This window comes from Physella acuta, unplaced genomic scaffold, assembly GCF_028476545.2.
Source record: "Physella acuta isolate Inbredline_101_S28 unplaced genomic scaffold, ASM2847654v3 ptg002288l, whole genome shotgun sequence".
Taxonomy (NCBI): Eukaryota; Metazoa; Mollusca; class Gastropoda; family Physidae; genus Physella; species Physella acuta.
In genome coordinates this window covers 84,968-101,865 of record NW_026733786.1, presented here as the reverse complement: position 1 = coordinate 101,865, position 16,898 = coordinate 84,968, and the positions used below count along the sequence as shown (strand labels likewise).

General features: G+C 36.3%; 2 protein-coding genes across 2 annotated transcripts; both read left to right on the top strand.

Moving 5' to 3' along the window:
* The first annotated feature begins 4,648 nt into the window (after positions 1–4,648).
* Positions 4,649–7,159, top strand: LOC131932826 (endoglucanase-like). The gene is made up of 3 exons (XM_059289732.1): positions 4,649–4,737; positions 5,798–5,870; positions 6,497–7,159. Exons 2-3 carry the CDS (start codon positions 5,807–5,809, stop codon positions 7,063–7,065), a joined length of 633 nt encoding a protein of 210 aa, XP_059145715.1. The 5' UTR covers positions 4,649–4,737; positions 5,798–5,806; the 3' UTR covers positions 7,066–7,159.
* A 3,867-nt stretch (positions 7,160–11,026) lies between these two features.
* On the top strand, positions 11,027–16,676 carry LOC131932821 (uncharacterized). Its single transcript, XM_059289727.1, has 5 exons — positions 11,027–11,081; positions 12,499–12,707; positions 13,595–13,829; positions 15,879–16,075; positions 16,650–16,676. Exons 1-5 carry the CDS (start codon positions 11,027–11,029, stop codon positions 16,674–16,676), a joined length of 723 nt encoding a protein of 240 aa, XP_059145710.1.
* Positions 16,677–16,898: the final 222 nt, after the last annotated feature.

Below are 16,898 nucleotides of genomic sequence, written 5' to 3'. Positions count from 1 at the left end.
GGGTAGGGGTGAAACCATGACGTAAATGCGCTTATTTAGAGAAAACAGCGCTACATCCAACTGTATTATTAACAGATTAAATATAAACATCGATACTATTACGTCTGCAGTGATTAAAGCTTTTACACATACATGTACGCGTATGTGGCATATATTTAAATTATAGGTCTATGTAGACATGCATATATGTAAATAAATAAATAAATACATAAATAAATAAATATATATATATATATATATATATATATATATATATATATATATATATATATATATATATATATATATATATATATATGTGAAAGTGGTCATCCGAGTGTATAATAAACTATGGATTAAACCAATGCGGTCCTGGTCAATCATTCATATCAGATGGTTATTTGTCTATAGATCCACGTAGTCAGACAAGGTCGACCCCGTCCTCATCTTGCATCGCTACATTTAGATTTGACTTGGTATTGCGCGAAAATGGTCTTTTGTTAAAGATCAGTCTGTATGCTACTTCTGTTTCTTTTGGTGTAATGCGTTTATTGTGTAGGTCAGGGGTCGGCAAACTACGGCTCTTTTGCTGTCAAGATGCAGCTCTCCAGCTCCTTGCACAAATATTAATAATTTTGTTATTTCATTTTCAAAACTCATATAAAATATCACAATGTAAAGAAAAACAACTTAAAACAGAATTAAAACACTTACAGAGAACATTGAGAATATGTGCAGTTGAAAGTATACGGACAGCTAACAGCTGCTTGGGCACCAGGCCCAGCCCCACAGCCCCGTGGCAACAATCCCATGCTTGCCACTGCCCAAGTGCTGACTTTTCCGAATGTTTTTAAATGGGGAATGTTATTTTATTCAGAATGCATATTAATTTGACCTGAGTAACGTAGCTTTTTTTAGCTTTTAGCTTCCTACTGTTGAGCCGGGTACTGGACTATGGGGTACGAGTTTACCCTGTGTTCAGTGGGGTGGAAGATAGGTCTGGTGAGAACCAAAGGACAGAAGCGACCGATTCACTGTTATCAAACCGATATTCAAGCCAGTTAGTTCAAGTTAGCCGTGCTGAGGCCTGCCTGGCTAATGAGAGACACATTCTGAGCCGGTGATGTTCGTAAAGAAAGGAAAAAAAAGTTAACAGCTTCTAAAGTGTATTTAGGATACTCCTATACTTATATTATTTGATTACTAAGTTTATTATTCTGGCGAAACATGTGTATGTTTTTATATGAATAAATATTATTTCATATTTAAAGCTATTTATTTTAAATAACAAATCACCTTTATTTACATAGTCCTAATCAATTATAAAATATTGAAATAAAAAGCTAGTGGCTCTTTAAAAACTAAGAAATTTCGAAAATTGTAACTTTTTTCTCTTCCGTCTCAAAAGGTTACCGACCCCTGGTATAGGTTCCTAAATGTATCTTTAATGTCTATTGTATTGTGTTTACTGGAACAATTCTGGTGTATAAGAATGTCGCTTGTTGTTTGATTTGGATGTTGTATATTTTTGTGTGCGTGTTCCCCAATATTGCTTGTGTCGCCAGTGTTTCTTTATGAAAGCGACCTATTTCATTTTGGGAAAGATGCATCTGTTTATTAGAGCAGCTCTGGCAAAGATGGTTGTATTGCATGCAGTATTGGTATTTTTCCAAGTTGTGTTTTATTTGATTGTTCATTGGGGTCCATCTTTCTTGGTGGTCTTTTGTCGAGTCGCGGGTATAGGTAATCCCATTAATTCCGAGTTTTTCTGTTATTTCTTTGAAATTTAAAAATTCATATTGATTTTTTAATTTAAAAAAAAAAAAGATTAATTTTTAATATTATTATAAAATTTAAAATTTAAAAATACAACTTTATTTGGTTTTTATACCAGATAAAAAAAAGGTTGTTAACGTAAAAAAAAACACATTTATTTATGAAAATAAAATGAAATACTCAAAAACGCTGCAAGAACTATTACCAAAGTTATTACCAAAACTTAATTTTAGAAAAAAAATTTCAAATAAAGCTAATCGTTTTTAATATGATTTAGAATTTGAGAATCATTACATATTTTATTTGTTGCTAATTTTACAGAGAGATTTATAAAACATTTTAATTTAAAAAATTTCAAAAATGAAAACAATAAAACAGAATTTAAATATCTATACTTCTGTCATTTTGTGAATGTTACACGACGTTTGGGGGAAACATAGTAATAAGTTTTTCCACTTAGTAGTTCATAAACATGTAATGGGAAGTAACTAGCAAAAATTAAAATACAAAGCAGAAAAATGTAAGTCTGACGATGTTCCTTTGTCAAGGCCATGATGCTTTGTACAGGATGTGCGAAAACAAAATGTCATGTATTTTCGAATGATGTTCTCGATACGTAAATATATTAGCAATTTTAGCTTCTAAGCTAACCATATAGCGAATAATGAATTAAATTTTCGAAAGTTTTCAAAATAATATTCAACATTTTTCTTAAATTTGATGTATAGTTTTATGTCCGTCAAACAATAGCCTAAAATACTCAGTTTGACATAGAAAAAAAAAAATTCAGTTTGACATAGGATTGTTTTTATTGTAACCTCAGTACAACGTGAGATCGGTTCAGTCTATTCGCTTTCTTAAAAATTCAATGCAGAAAGTTTTGCATCGTTAAATTTGCATTGTAAATACTATCTATTCACAATGCAGAGAAGTAAAAAAAAAATTCTTTCATTGGTAGTCAGTACTTATTTAAAATTATCGCTCAAAATAATTGTATCAGCGTGTAAAATATTCACACTATTTACATTTGGCATATTATGTGTACGCGAATATATTATACCTCGTATCTTTTTCTTACTCGTCTTTGTTTTATGTTGAGATAGTTGCAGTAGGGGCCAGAGGCGTAGCGACCCTTCCCTTCCCGACGCCCGGGGACATACTTTCAATTTGGCGCCCCCCTCGGGAGCAAATTTTCGATTTGCACCCCCCCCCTCGAACTTTTCATTTGCAACCCCCCCTCAAACTTTCGATTTGCACCCCAGCCCCTCGAACTTTTCATTTGCACCCCCCCCCCTCAAACTTTCAATTTGGCGCTACCCCTAAGGTCGGCGCCCGGGGACATATGTCCCCCCCCCCCCCCGCCCCCCCCCCCCCCCCTCGCTACGCCTCTGGTAGGGGCGTATACATAAAATAAAAACCTGAATGGAATTGATGAAAAAAAAAACACCTAAAATACAAATTCGCGAGAGTAAATCATTATGAATACACAGGGGTCGGCGTGGTCGAGTCGGTAAAGCTCATGGTTGCTAAACCCAAAAGTCTCGAGTTCAAACCCTCGGGCAGCTGGGGACAGCCACTCTTCTAGGAGAGAAAACTCCATAATTAAAAAACTGCTGTCTTGTAGTTTGTTCTTGGTTGGACAAAGTCTATAGAAGCAAATCGAAAAAGAAAAGCAGGCTGAAATCGGAGGCGTGGTAGAGTCGGCAAAAAGCTCATGGTTGATAAATAAGAAAAAAGTCTCGAGTTAAAACCCTCTGGCAGATAAGGCTCGATCCCTACCAACACTAAAAATTAAGAACGAAGAAGAAGAAGACACAGTATGTGCAAAGGTCTGCCGTGTGTAACTATGCGAACACTCACTAATACGAGTTTGATATTATTTTATTTATCATAGTTTAGAGTTAGACTCCCCCCTCCCCCCATTGATAGTAAACGGAACGAATCCGGACTTTCATGTTATCTATACATTTTATCTTTATGCTCTTCTTTTTCAATAAGAATGCATATTTATAAACCCACATATATCCAGGATTATGGTAACGCAGGACAAATTATCTTTGTACAAATGAGCTTTTTTTTTATAATCCCCGATTCTGCCCACAGTTTGATAAGTATGGTCGTAACAGGTCCTGATGTCAACCTCCACAGGTCCTGATGTCAACATCTACAGGTCCTGATGTCAACATCTACAGGTCCTGATGTCAACATCCACAGGTCCTTATGTCAACATCCACAGGTCCTGATGTCAACATCCAGAGGTCCTGATGTCAACATCCACAGGACCTGATGTCAACATCTACCGGTCGTAAAGTCAAAACCAACAGGACCTGATGTCAACATCCACAGGACCTGATGTCAACATCCACAGGTACTGATGTCACCACATACAGGTCTAAATGTCAACACTAACAGGTCCTGATGTAACTATGTAAAGGTCCTGATGTCACCACACACAAACAGGTCTTGATGTCACCACATAAATGTACAGATGTCACCACATAAATGTACAGATGTCACCACATAAGGTCCTGATGTCACCACATACAGGTCCTGATGTCACTACATACAGGTCTAAATGTCAACATACAGGTCCGTATGTCACCACATACAGGTCTAAATGTCACCACATACAGGTCCTGATGTCACCACAAACAGGTCCAAATGTCAACACCTACCTGACCTGCGTGTATTAATTTCAACACCACAACCCAAAGGACCATTCATCCGTAAACCATATTTAATTTCCGCTAGGCGGAAAACATAATTCTAAACTTCCCATCTAAACAATTCGTATATTCATATCTACATTTTTTTTTTAGAAATACTGTAGCAATAAATACATATTTTCCCGCCTAATAACTATAATCATCTATGCGTATAAAATTTGATTTCCGGAGTACGCGATAATTATTGTAGGAAATGGTATAAAACTGTGAACGTTTTGTTGTTAAGAGTTGTACATCCAAACAAGTCTTTTTAAAGGTAAGTTGTTTATGTATTTATTTTAGATTGATGTTGTAGGCGTATGGCATAGTCTGATACTAGTTTCGTGTGTACTGAGCTCAGCTGTCTAGTTTGTCGATGTTCACTGAATACATATCGGAATAGTTCTGACCACACTTAGACATAGTGCTGACCACACATAGACATAATGCTGACCACACGTTGATATAGTACCGACGACACATAGACATTATGCTGGCCATACCTAGACTGCTGACCTAACCTAAACATAGTGCCGACCACAACTTGACATAGTGCTGACCACAACTCGACATAGTGCTGACCACAACTCGACATAGTGCCGACCACAACTCGACATAGTGCTGACCACAACTCGACATAGTGCCGACCACAACTCGACATAGTGCCGACCACAACTCGACATAGTGCCGACCACAACTCGACATAGTGCCGACCACAACTCGACATAGTGCTGACCACAACTCGACATAGTGCCGACCACAACTCGACATAGTGCCGACCACAACTCGACATAGTGCTGACCACAACTCGACATAGTGCCGACCACAACTCGACATAGTGCTGACCACAACTTGACATAGTGCTGACCACAACTCGACATAGTGCTGACCACAACTCGACATAGTGCTGACCACAACTCGACATAGTGCTGACCACAACTCGACATAGTGCCGACCACAACTCGACATAGTGCTGACCACAACTTGACATAGTGCTGACCACAACTCGACATAGTGCTGACCACAACTCGACATAGTGCTGACCACAACTCGACATAGTGCTGACCACAACTCGACATAGTGCTGACCACAAATCGACATAGTGCTGAGGACAACTTAACATACCGAATGTACCGAAACAGATATGGGCAATATCATCAACATCATTCATTATATCTATTATTATATGTTACTTATGGAAAACATGCTAATATAACTTATTTATTTATGCTGACTTGTCAATATAATCTGGATATATAGATTTATAACCCTTTATGTCACTGAGCTAGACAAACTGTGTTTATACACTTTATTTACTAAAATATTGTTTATTTCAGCATTGAAAAATGGCGACAAAAATGGTTTTAGCATTGGTTACCTTATCAGGCCTGGTACTGTGTGCTGTCGCTGGTAAGTTGGTTTACTTATTTTTTTCTCCGGCGACAATACAAGGATATCCAATTTTTAATATTAATAGATATAAAAGTCGTAATTAAATAATTAATTTAAATATTATTTTATTAAACAACAAAAGGGGAGATTACTGAATTAAGTACTAGCGATAGTTCAATCATCGCTGTGAACTGTTATGTTTTATGAACTGGTTTAACGCGAACCACAGCCATAAAGAAAAGGGAAGATATTTGTTCTATAAAGATGGTTAGCGGCTAGTAGATTTTTTTTAACTGAGTGAAATAAATGAAAAAAAGGATTTACTGCTTTTAGAAAATAAAATATTGACATATTATTCAATTTTTTTTAAGTTCGTAATTACAAAAAATAGAAATAAAAAATGAAAACTCATTTGTAATCGTGTTTAAAGGAACTATAAATGAAATGTATCAAACGCATACGCTTATTAATGCACTATTTTGTGTTTTCCGTAACCCCGAAATGTAACTCCATTTTCTACCATATATCCCGTGTTAAGTAATGTATGCTATTGTACAACGGTCTTAATTTTTCAAAGTCGAACATGAATAAAAGAAAATGCAAAAAGAATGTATGACGTCATTTACATTTTTTTTTTCTCACAGCAAGAGGAGGAAACGGGAGGCAAGGAGGAGGCAGTAGCGGCCAAGATGAGAACGAGAGGCAGAGGTGCCCCTCTCGCTGCCCTAAAATCTCGAGACCTGTGTGTGGCAGTGACGGGGTGACCTACAACAACGTATGTCTCCTACAGGCCGCCAACTGCGGCAGGTCAAGGAGGAACAGGGTCAAGGTGACCTTACCTGGACCTTGTCCGGCCCCCGCTGGTGGACTGGGTAATGCAGCAAATGATGCACCAACTAACGCACCAACTAACACACCAACTAATGCACCAACTAATGCACCAACAAATGCACCGACTAATGCAGCTACTGATGCACCAACTAACGCACCAACAGATGCACCAACTAACGCACCAACCGATGCACCAACTAACGCACCAACAGATGCACCAACTAACGCACCAACCGACGCACCAACCGATGCACCAACTGATGCACCAACTAATGCACCAACTGATGCCCCAACTAACGCACCGACAGATGCACCAACTAATGCACCAACCAATGCACCAACAGATGCACAGACTACACCATACGTCACAACTCCTTTTTAATTAAAAAGAAAGAAATGTAGATCTAATAGTCAATACTGAAACAACACTTATTTATTTAAATTTCTTCTGAAATAAACGTAGGCAAAATTTGAAATATTACTTTTTGTGTTATTTTCTATTATCTTTATCACATAGATACTGACAATGGACACAAATTATAGTTGCTTCATCCATCACAACTAAGTAATTTAGATTTTTTTTTAAATAATTAAATTAAAACATATTATATTCGATGCGGGAATGATACATGTTTATTTAAATTATTTTCTGAAATAAATTAAGCCTTCGAAAAATTTGAAATACTTCAGTAATTTTCAAAAATGGTTCGCTACATAAGGGCTACAATAAGAAAAAAAATTTACAGAATTATAGTTGCTTCACACGCTAAAGATTGATAACTTTTAAAAATTAGATTTGTTTATTTATTTATTTATACGCTTATTTATTGATCTAATTGTTCAGTTGACAAAATAATTGTTTTTTTAAAAACAAAATGCAATATTACAATTTTTGCTGCTGATGATTATTTTTCCTTTCCCGTATACAGAGTATAGAGGAAGTTTTGTAATCGTGGACAAAATTCACATGAAATTTTGGTAGTTTTATTTTCACCGTTTTACTTCTTAGTACTTTATCACATACGGAGTATAGGGGGCCTATTTTAATCGGGCGAAAACACTAAATCCATATTTATCAAAATTTCGGCGTTTCACTCGTAATCGAGTCGGAAAAACTGGGCTTTGTAATTCTGTCCGTATGTGTGTCTGTGTGTCTGTGAACACGATAACTTGAGTACCGTTACAACTCGGCTGATGAAATTTCGTATATAAGTATTATATCAAGTATTACATCAAATGTGTAGTTCTGTATCATCTTTTCAGCGATTGTCGATAAACGGAAGTGGAATTTGTCCTACTTTTGGTTTTTCAAAACCCTATAACTTGAGTACTGTTTCAGATAGAAAATCGAAATTTCACAAACAAAATTGTTTTAGTAATTTCAGTTGACCGGAAGTAGTAATTTACGCTATTTTCGATTTATCAAATAAAAAAAAAACGCTTATTATTATTTTCCGCACTATTATACACATATTGCTTGCTGTTCAGTTGGTGTGTTATTCTTTTTTCTACGAGATTGTATTGTAGTTCCCATTTAGCTCTATGAGCAGGTACGGTGTTGTTATTAGTTCCGATGACCACTATTTTTTGCTGTTCATTTTTTTTTCTATTCAAATTTTAGTCCTACTTTGGGGGCTTCTTTACTTACTAAGTCAATATCTAGTTAGGTTTGGGCATGTTGTTGTTAAACCTACGAATATCATTCAGTTATTATATATTATTACATTTTGTCTTCTTAACTAAATTGGAACACAAATTATCGTGTTCACATTTACCATCCCCTCCCCCTACACATACACAAACAAACATACAGACAAGCCTAGATTTTTCCAATTCGTGAAGGTTTGAATATATATTTTAAAAATTTAACCATAATTGCATGGCTTGACATAGGTCTTAGAGAATTTCTTTTTAATTTTCGAATGATTTTTATATTTTGAACCATTTTTCAAGCCTACTGTCTAAATCTCGATTTCCTTTTTTACTTTCTCGTATATACGAAGTATAGAGAAAGTATTGTAATCGTGCACAAAAATCACTTGAAATTTTAACTATTTTCACCGTATTACACCTCAGTCCTTCATCACATCCGAAGTATAGAGGACTTATTTTAATCGGGCAAAAATTATCAATCCAGATTTATCAAAATTAAAAGGTTTTATGCGTATTCCAGTCTGAAAAACTGGGCTTTGCAATTCTGTCCGTATGTCTGTGTGTCTGTGTGTGTGTGTGTCCGTGTGTAAACACGATAACTTGAGTACCGTTACAGCTAGGTTGATGAAATTTCATATATAAGTATTTTATCAAAATCGTAGATCCGTATCAACTTTTGAGCGATTTCGGATAACCGGAAGTGGTACTTTTTCTACTTTGAATTTTTCAAAAGCCTATAACTTGAGTACTATTTCAGATAGATAAATGAAATTTGATATGTAAGTAAAAGATCTAATTCTCTACCTTCTGTCAAATTTTGAGAATTTTTCGTTGACCGGAAGTACTTATTTACGCTACTTCCGATTTCTCAAAAAACTAATGTAAATTTTAAAAGTACTAATAATATTGCGCACTATTATGCGCTTTTTTATTCGCGTTCACTTGGTGTGAAATTAATTTGTCTACGAGATTTTATTCTATTTTTAAAACTTTAAGTATTTAAAATGGATTAAAAATCATGTCTATAGCCCGAGTTCCCATACCCTGTTATTTTATATAAGAATATTCGAGAAAGTTTAGGGGAGATCACTCCCGGTTTATTTTTTATAATTTTCCATTTCATGTACTTTCTCTATACTCTGTGCTCGAGAAAGAAATGTAATGCGCGCTTTATGAATGTTGCACCAAGTTGCACAGTTCTTGATCTACCGGGAAGTAGGTAAAATCAAAGAAAATGACTAGAAGTCGGAAGTTTTGAAATTTTAGAATGTGAGTATGATCTGTATGCCAAGTAAATTGTAATCGTCATTCGTACCTAGATTATATTTTTTTAAAGTGATAAGTATTATGTAAGTAATATCCTAAAATAGAGGAAAAGGATTTTAATGTAGAACAATATAAATGGCAGAAATTGATTTGTAATTTGGAGTTAAAGTCTAGGTCTGGAATACTAGATCTAGATCTAGCATACATGTGGTAACAGTGAAGAGAGAATTTTTAAACATAGTAATCAGTGTTTCTTGCCAGAATTAGTATATGTTTTCTATGTGAATTCCGTTTCTTTCATGGACGAGGGGGGGGGGGGGGCAAAGAAACACACTGATAGTAATATATTTAATTTTACCTATGGGACAATACCAGATCTACACAGTTTAGATTTTCACCCTCTCCGTATAGCTGGGTAAGGCCCAGTACTAGAATTATGCTTTAGGGTTCGCTAAAATTAGGGTTTGCTAAATTAGGGTTTGGGTTAAAGGTTAGAGATAATGTGCAGGTTAGGATTTGGTAAGCGAAACTAGAGAGAAAAAAAAATTAGATACGACCCTGTAGGAACTCGCTGATGTATCCTCGACAGTAGCGTAGCGAGGGGGGAGGGGGGCGGGGGGCATATGTCGCCGGGCGCCGACTTTAGGGGGCGCCAAAATGGGTTGGAAAAATAAATTGAAAGGTTGAGGGGGGGTGCAAATCGAAATCTTGAGGGGGGGTGCAAATCGAAAAGTTTGTCCCCGCGCGCCGGGAAGGGTCGCTACGCCTCTGATCCTCGAATACAAACAGCATCAAGTATTCACGTGTGTTGTAGAAATGATATTAGAAATAAAATATTAGCCGTAACCTGAAACAGTCACACTATAAAGATGCATAGTTATTTATATAGTGCTATGATAGTCCTCCGAAAGTTTGAGTGAAGGTTTAGGTTTTTGACGATATATTTACCGAATAAACATTACGTGAAAAGAAAAACCTATTTAAATCTTCCACTCTTAGCGTGGAATAGTTCAGACATAAAACATTGTACCTTAGTGCTAAATAACTGAATTCCGACATGGTGACCTTTTCCTGACACTTATCCAACATGGTGACCTTTTCCTGACACTTATTCATCATGGTGACCTTTTCCTGACACTTATCCAACATGGTGACCTTTTCCTGACACTTATCCAACAAGGTGACCTTTTCCTGACACTTATCCAACATGGTGACCTGACTATTTACTGACAGTTATTAAACAGGTGACCTGAGGTAATCCTTACATCAAAACTGGAACTCAATACTTTTTGGTCAGCACCTTCAAAATATAATTCTTTTGAAACTACTTTTCAGATGAACGCCTGTTAGGTTTTAAAAAAGATTTAAAAAAAATAAAAAAAATTGACAGCACAGAAGTAGAGACAACGTAGCACAAACGCAACATGACACAGAGCGTCATCGTATTTTGGTTACTCTGTCTCGTGGGACGCACACTGGGTAAGAAAGGAAATGCATACTTTGAAGTAGTTTTACAATGATCGATTGGTAACAGATATTCACACAACACCACGATCCTCTCGAGCTCAAATGATGAGTAAACTGAAGCATCAAAATTAAGTATAAATAACATTACTACACAATAGAAGGGTATTTAAAAACGAGCGCGCAACAATGTGTTGACGTTGAAGAGAAGGATAGTGACCAGAACAACAACATATTAAAATAATTCCCTTTAACATAGTTTAATCTTGCTTTCATGTTTATTTAAAATATTTAAATATTGTGTTTCCCTACTTTAAATAGTTCTCTGAATACGTTGATATACTAGACTTACATAATAGACACACGGGTGTAATTTGTCCAATAGCCGCTGTATGCTTGCCAATTAGGCTGCAACTATAATTTATCGCATTTGAGCAATCGCCCAACTCGTGCGAATATCCATTCGCGCAAAATCTCAGTTTTTACAAGCTTTTATTTAACTCACTTCCTCTCTCGACAGTCTGTCGACAGTCTGTCGACAGCTGTCGTCAGTCTAGATAGAAACGCAGGAGTGAAAATTCGGAAACTTCTACTTGACCGATACGATTCATATTTGGCACGTGGGTCAAGACATGAAGACAATGCAATCTGAAACTAAATTTGACTTAATTGGATGCCTAATTAATTTTTTATGAATTAATCAAAATTTGGACCGAATCAATAGGCATGTCTATCCAACCACACCACACGCGTCATCACGTTCAATCGCTGAGCCATCACCTTCAGTAGGCACGCCATCACGTTCAATAGACGCGCAATGGTTTTTAGTCATGTAACACTATTGTAAATAAAACATGTAAAGTACTGAAAAAAAAATTCATAAAAAAACGTTTTAATAACAAGCTTTTATGTAATGATGCACTAAAAAGTAGAAAATATATTATACACTACTATTTAAATTACTATAAAGAAAAGCGTGGGTCTCTTCTCAAATATTAGTGAAGGTATCCAATAGGTACTAAAGTACTAAAGTGACGCACGCTTTTCTTTATAGTAATTTAAATAGTAGTGTATAATTTATTTTCTACTTTTTAGTGCATCATTACATAAAAGCTTGTTATTAAAACGTTTTTTATGATTTTTTTTTACTATTTCTATTCGGGAAAAACGACTTTGTGGCAAACGGCTTTCGGCCAAAGTCTTTCTTTTTGTCTTTGGTCCAATAAAAATGCGATATGACTGTGTGTATTATATATGCATTTTTCTTTTATATTCAAGTGGGTGGTAGCGTTCGGGGTTATTACATTTTCTGATTGGATATGTTCACGATCCATACTTATACTACACGGGTAAATTCTGTTCTCAAACCTAAATGTAAAGACACTGCTTGTATAGATATAGATGAACTAAAGTCTTTGTTTGGTTGCCACAGTTGCTGTCAGCGTGAACGTTGGTCGCTCCGATGATTCGCTGCGTCTGGTAGGATTTCAGCAGACGAGAGAATTTGAGTACAGCTCCAACATTATCTGGGGTCAATATATGCGACCAAACAACAGCAGCTTCCTGCCGCAGTGTATGAGGGTCTACGTCGACTTTTGCTTTTTGAAAGATTGCGGCGACAGCAGTCTAGGTTGGATCAACGTAAGTTGAATTTTTTTTTCATCGGGCAGATCAACTAGTCTTAAAAATAAAAATAAAAAAAATTTCATCTGACATATCAAGTAGATTTTTAAGAAAAAAACAAACAATTTTTTGCAACCACGGCGTGTCTTCATCTAATGGAAGGGATGTTCTGCAGCACAAATAACTTCTTATATGGTACACGCATTAACGAGTGTTGAAGCCAATTTCAGCGTGCGTTACTTTCTTGATTTACTTTCAAAATTTTAGTCCATCCAAAAACAATTTGTCAGTTGTTTGATTTTGTAGCTTTTTATATTTGGTAGATTGCTATCCATAGCGCTGTGTCCTTCTCTCTCATACGATCATTAGCGACTCAAGATATTGCTCATTAGCCAGCCAGACTTAAACATGATTTCCTCTACCCAATTTACCAGCCGCTAGACACATGGCTTTTCCTTCCTCCCTCAGTGCATCACACTATCTGCTTTGGACACAATGGGCAGTTCTATAAAACCCATCTACGTTTTTCTAAATCCACCTTAGATAGGCTCAAGGTTTACAGCCATACTTCATGTAGATTTAGACCTGCTCTTAAGGCAGATTCACACATGTGTTCTCCAGTTTTAGACCTGCTCTTGAGGCAGATTCACACCTGTGTTTTCTGCTCTTAAGGCAGATTCACACCTGTGTTCTCCAGTTTTAGACCTGCTCTTGAGGCAGATTCACACCTGTGTTCTCCAGATTTACACCTGCTCTTAAGACAGATTCACACCTGTGTTTTCCAGTTTTAGACCTTCTCTTGAGGCAGATTCACACCTGTGTTCTCCAGTTTTAGACCTGCTCTTGAGGCAGATTCATACCTGTGTTTTCTGCTCTTAAGACAGATTCACACTTGTGTTCTCCAGATTTGTGCCATGCACACTCACCCGTGCCTTGACATCGCCTGTCCCTACAACAGTTCCGTCGTGAGCATCTTCACCTGCACGTGCGACGAGAAGGAGCACATATTCGTGGATATTTCCAGAGGGCCGCAAGAGATCGTGAGAAACGCCGCAATGAGGTTTCGTTTGGCCAGCACGTCAGAGCCCAACAGCGCGGACGTCCATGTGAGCCGGACTTTTGACATTGAAAATGAGCTCAGTAAGTTAGGCTTGAACTTGGACGTGGTTTCTATTTATGATAGATACCTGTTAGTGATTTTAGGGGTTAATTATATAGTAGGTTTAAACGATTAAGGGATCAAGTAGAATTCATCTGTTTATAAAGCAAAATATTTTAAAAATTGAAAAAAAATAGAAAGCGTATATTAAGTTTTGAAAATAAATTTAATTATCATATTAGTAACACTTCAGATGATTATTTTACCTCATTTTTATTTTATAAAATAAACCGGGAGTGATCTCCCCTAAACTTTCTCGAATATTCTTATATAACTCGGAATATAGACATGATTTTGTATTACTTAAACTTTTAAAAATAGAATAGAATCTCGTAGAAAAAAGAATTGCGCACCAAGCGAACGCCAAAAGAAAATGTACATAATAGTGCGCAATATTATTAGTACTTTTTAAATTTACATGAGTTTTTCGAGAAATCGGAAATAGCGTAAATTACTACTTCCGGTCAACAGAAATTACTCAAAATTTGAAAGAAGGTAGAGAATTAGATCTTTTACTTACATGAGAAATTTAATTTATCTATCTGAAATAGTACTCAAGTTATAGGCTTTTTTACAAATTCAAAGTAGAAAAAGTACCAATTCCGGTTATCGAAAATCGCTCAAAAGTTGATACGGATCTACGATTTTGATAAAATACTTATATATGAAATGTCATCAACCTAGCCGTAACGGTACTTAAGTAATCGTGTTTACACACAGACACACAGACACACACACACACACACACAGACACACAGACATACGGACAAGATTGCAAAATTATGTTTTTCCGTATCAGTGAGGTGTAAAACGTCAAGATTTGTAAAAATCTCGTTTTTTCTTTTTTGCACGATTACAATACTTTCTCTATACTTCGTATATACGAGAAAGTAAAAATTAAAAAACAAGATCCATAATTGTTGATCTCAAAACACGTGAAAGGTTTACCAACAGTACATACCTTGATTGGTAAGCTAACAAGGAATAAACATTTTCACCGAGCACCTATGCGGACAGACACAAGGCACTAACAGAAACAGGAAAAATGGTCACCAGACGTATACAGAGACCGGATTTTCGCTCACCTGACGCACAATGAAACCGGTAAACTGATCAACAGACGAAGAAAAAGACCGAATAGTCTCTAATCTACTGTAACAGATGAGGGTCATTAGCTTTGGACAGCAGCACATCTAGGAGAGGCAGCTCCTAAATTACACAACTGCTGCCTTTTAGAATGTTCTTGGATGGAAAAAGTCTATAGAAGCAAAACCAGAAAAAAAAACGTAATCTGAAATCGGAATCAACGGCTTGTGTGGCGAATAACAATTTGACACTACTTAATTGTGTTGGATGAAATACCATTATGAAAGAAGAAGAGGAAGATACCCCAGTTTGACATAGTACATTTGACAGCTGCCGTAGGAGCCCATATCCTGACATGACATAAACATGTATCTGTAGTTACTACCTCATACTCTAACGGGACATAGACATAGATATGCAAACATCAGCAGAAAAGAGGAGATAACGCTGAAGATCAGTCGTTGGTTTCTACATTTGTCGGCCCTTAAACAAGCAGAACAGTGCAGAGAGTTCTGAATATCAGTCGTTGACTTCCCTAAACATACAGATCAACGCAGAGATCTCTGAATATCAGTCGTTGATTTAAGATGAAGCTGATGATAAGCGGCCGTAGCTTGTTTTATAATTTTTACTTTGATTATACATATATATCGTCTTCGAACAAAGTGCATATACATGATACCAAGGCTGTTTAGTAAATAGACCATCCATTTCTATCGTTTTTTAAAATGTCTTTTAAAAGTTGATCCTTGCGACGCCAAATCATTTTCTTCAAGAACAATTCAGCCTGCTGTAAAGTAAATATGGCATTAATAAACATTTAATTAATTAATATTCAATCTTAAACACAAGTTATGTATTTTTCTAATAATTTTGGAAATGCTTTGTCTAAAATCATCTTAATAGAGTCGAGTTATTAAATAGTGATGCATTTTTTTCTAAAGTGGATCTTGTGGCTAGCAGTCTAACATTAGAATTCCTGGGCTTCGAACAGCCTTGTGATGACTGTTACAAAGATAGTGTAGTGTATGCGGCGTTTAGAGAGCATCAGACGGTGTCAGGATTCAATGAAACGTTCCAGCTGTTCGTTGACGTGTGCATCACGGGCAACTGTAAGAAGTCTGGGAGCTCATGGATGGCGGTGAGTTGTTTTTTACCTGACCATTAGCAAAACGGTGAGATTTCAGACGTAGTGTAGAGTATATGTTATGTCTCGCACCAAAAGGGTATTTGTAAGATTTCATGCATGGTGTAGTGAATCTGTTATGTCTTGTTGCAAATGGTATTTGTAAGATTTCATGCATGGTGTAGTGAATCTGTTATGTCTTGTAGCAAATCGTATTTGTAAGATTTCATGCATGGTGTAGTGAATTTGTTATGTCTTGTAGCAAATGGTATTTGTAAGATTTCAGGCATGGTGTAGTGAATCTGTTATGTCTTGTAGCAAATGGTATTTGTAAGATATTAAGATTTCAGGCATGGTGTAGTGAATCTGTTATGTCTTGTAGCAAATGGTATTTGTAAGATTTCAGGCATGGTGTATAGAATCTGTTATGTCTTGTAGCAAAGGCTCATTCGTTTGACTATTAGCTAAGGGTACTAGTAAGATTTTTAAGCAAAGGTGTAGAAAATCTGTTTTACTTGCAACAAATGGTACTTGTAAGATTTTAGGCATGGTGTAGACAATCTGTTTTGTCTTGTGTTTTGTCTTGTAGCAAAGAGCACTTATGAATCGCAGGTAGGGCATAACGAATTCGATTTATTTAGACAATCAGCAATTATCACAAGAACGCATGCATGATGTTATAATCTATTTTTGGTTTCGATATCGCTAGCTCTAGCACTACTCACCACAATAGCACCACTTAATGCCAGTAGTTCTATTCCCTAGGCATGCAACATCTAAATTTTTTCCAAATACTCCACGAGTTTTTTTTAGTATTCAGTTATCATACTTTCAGACA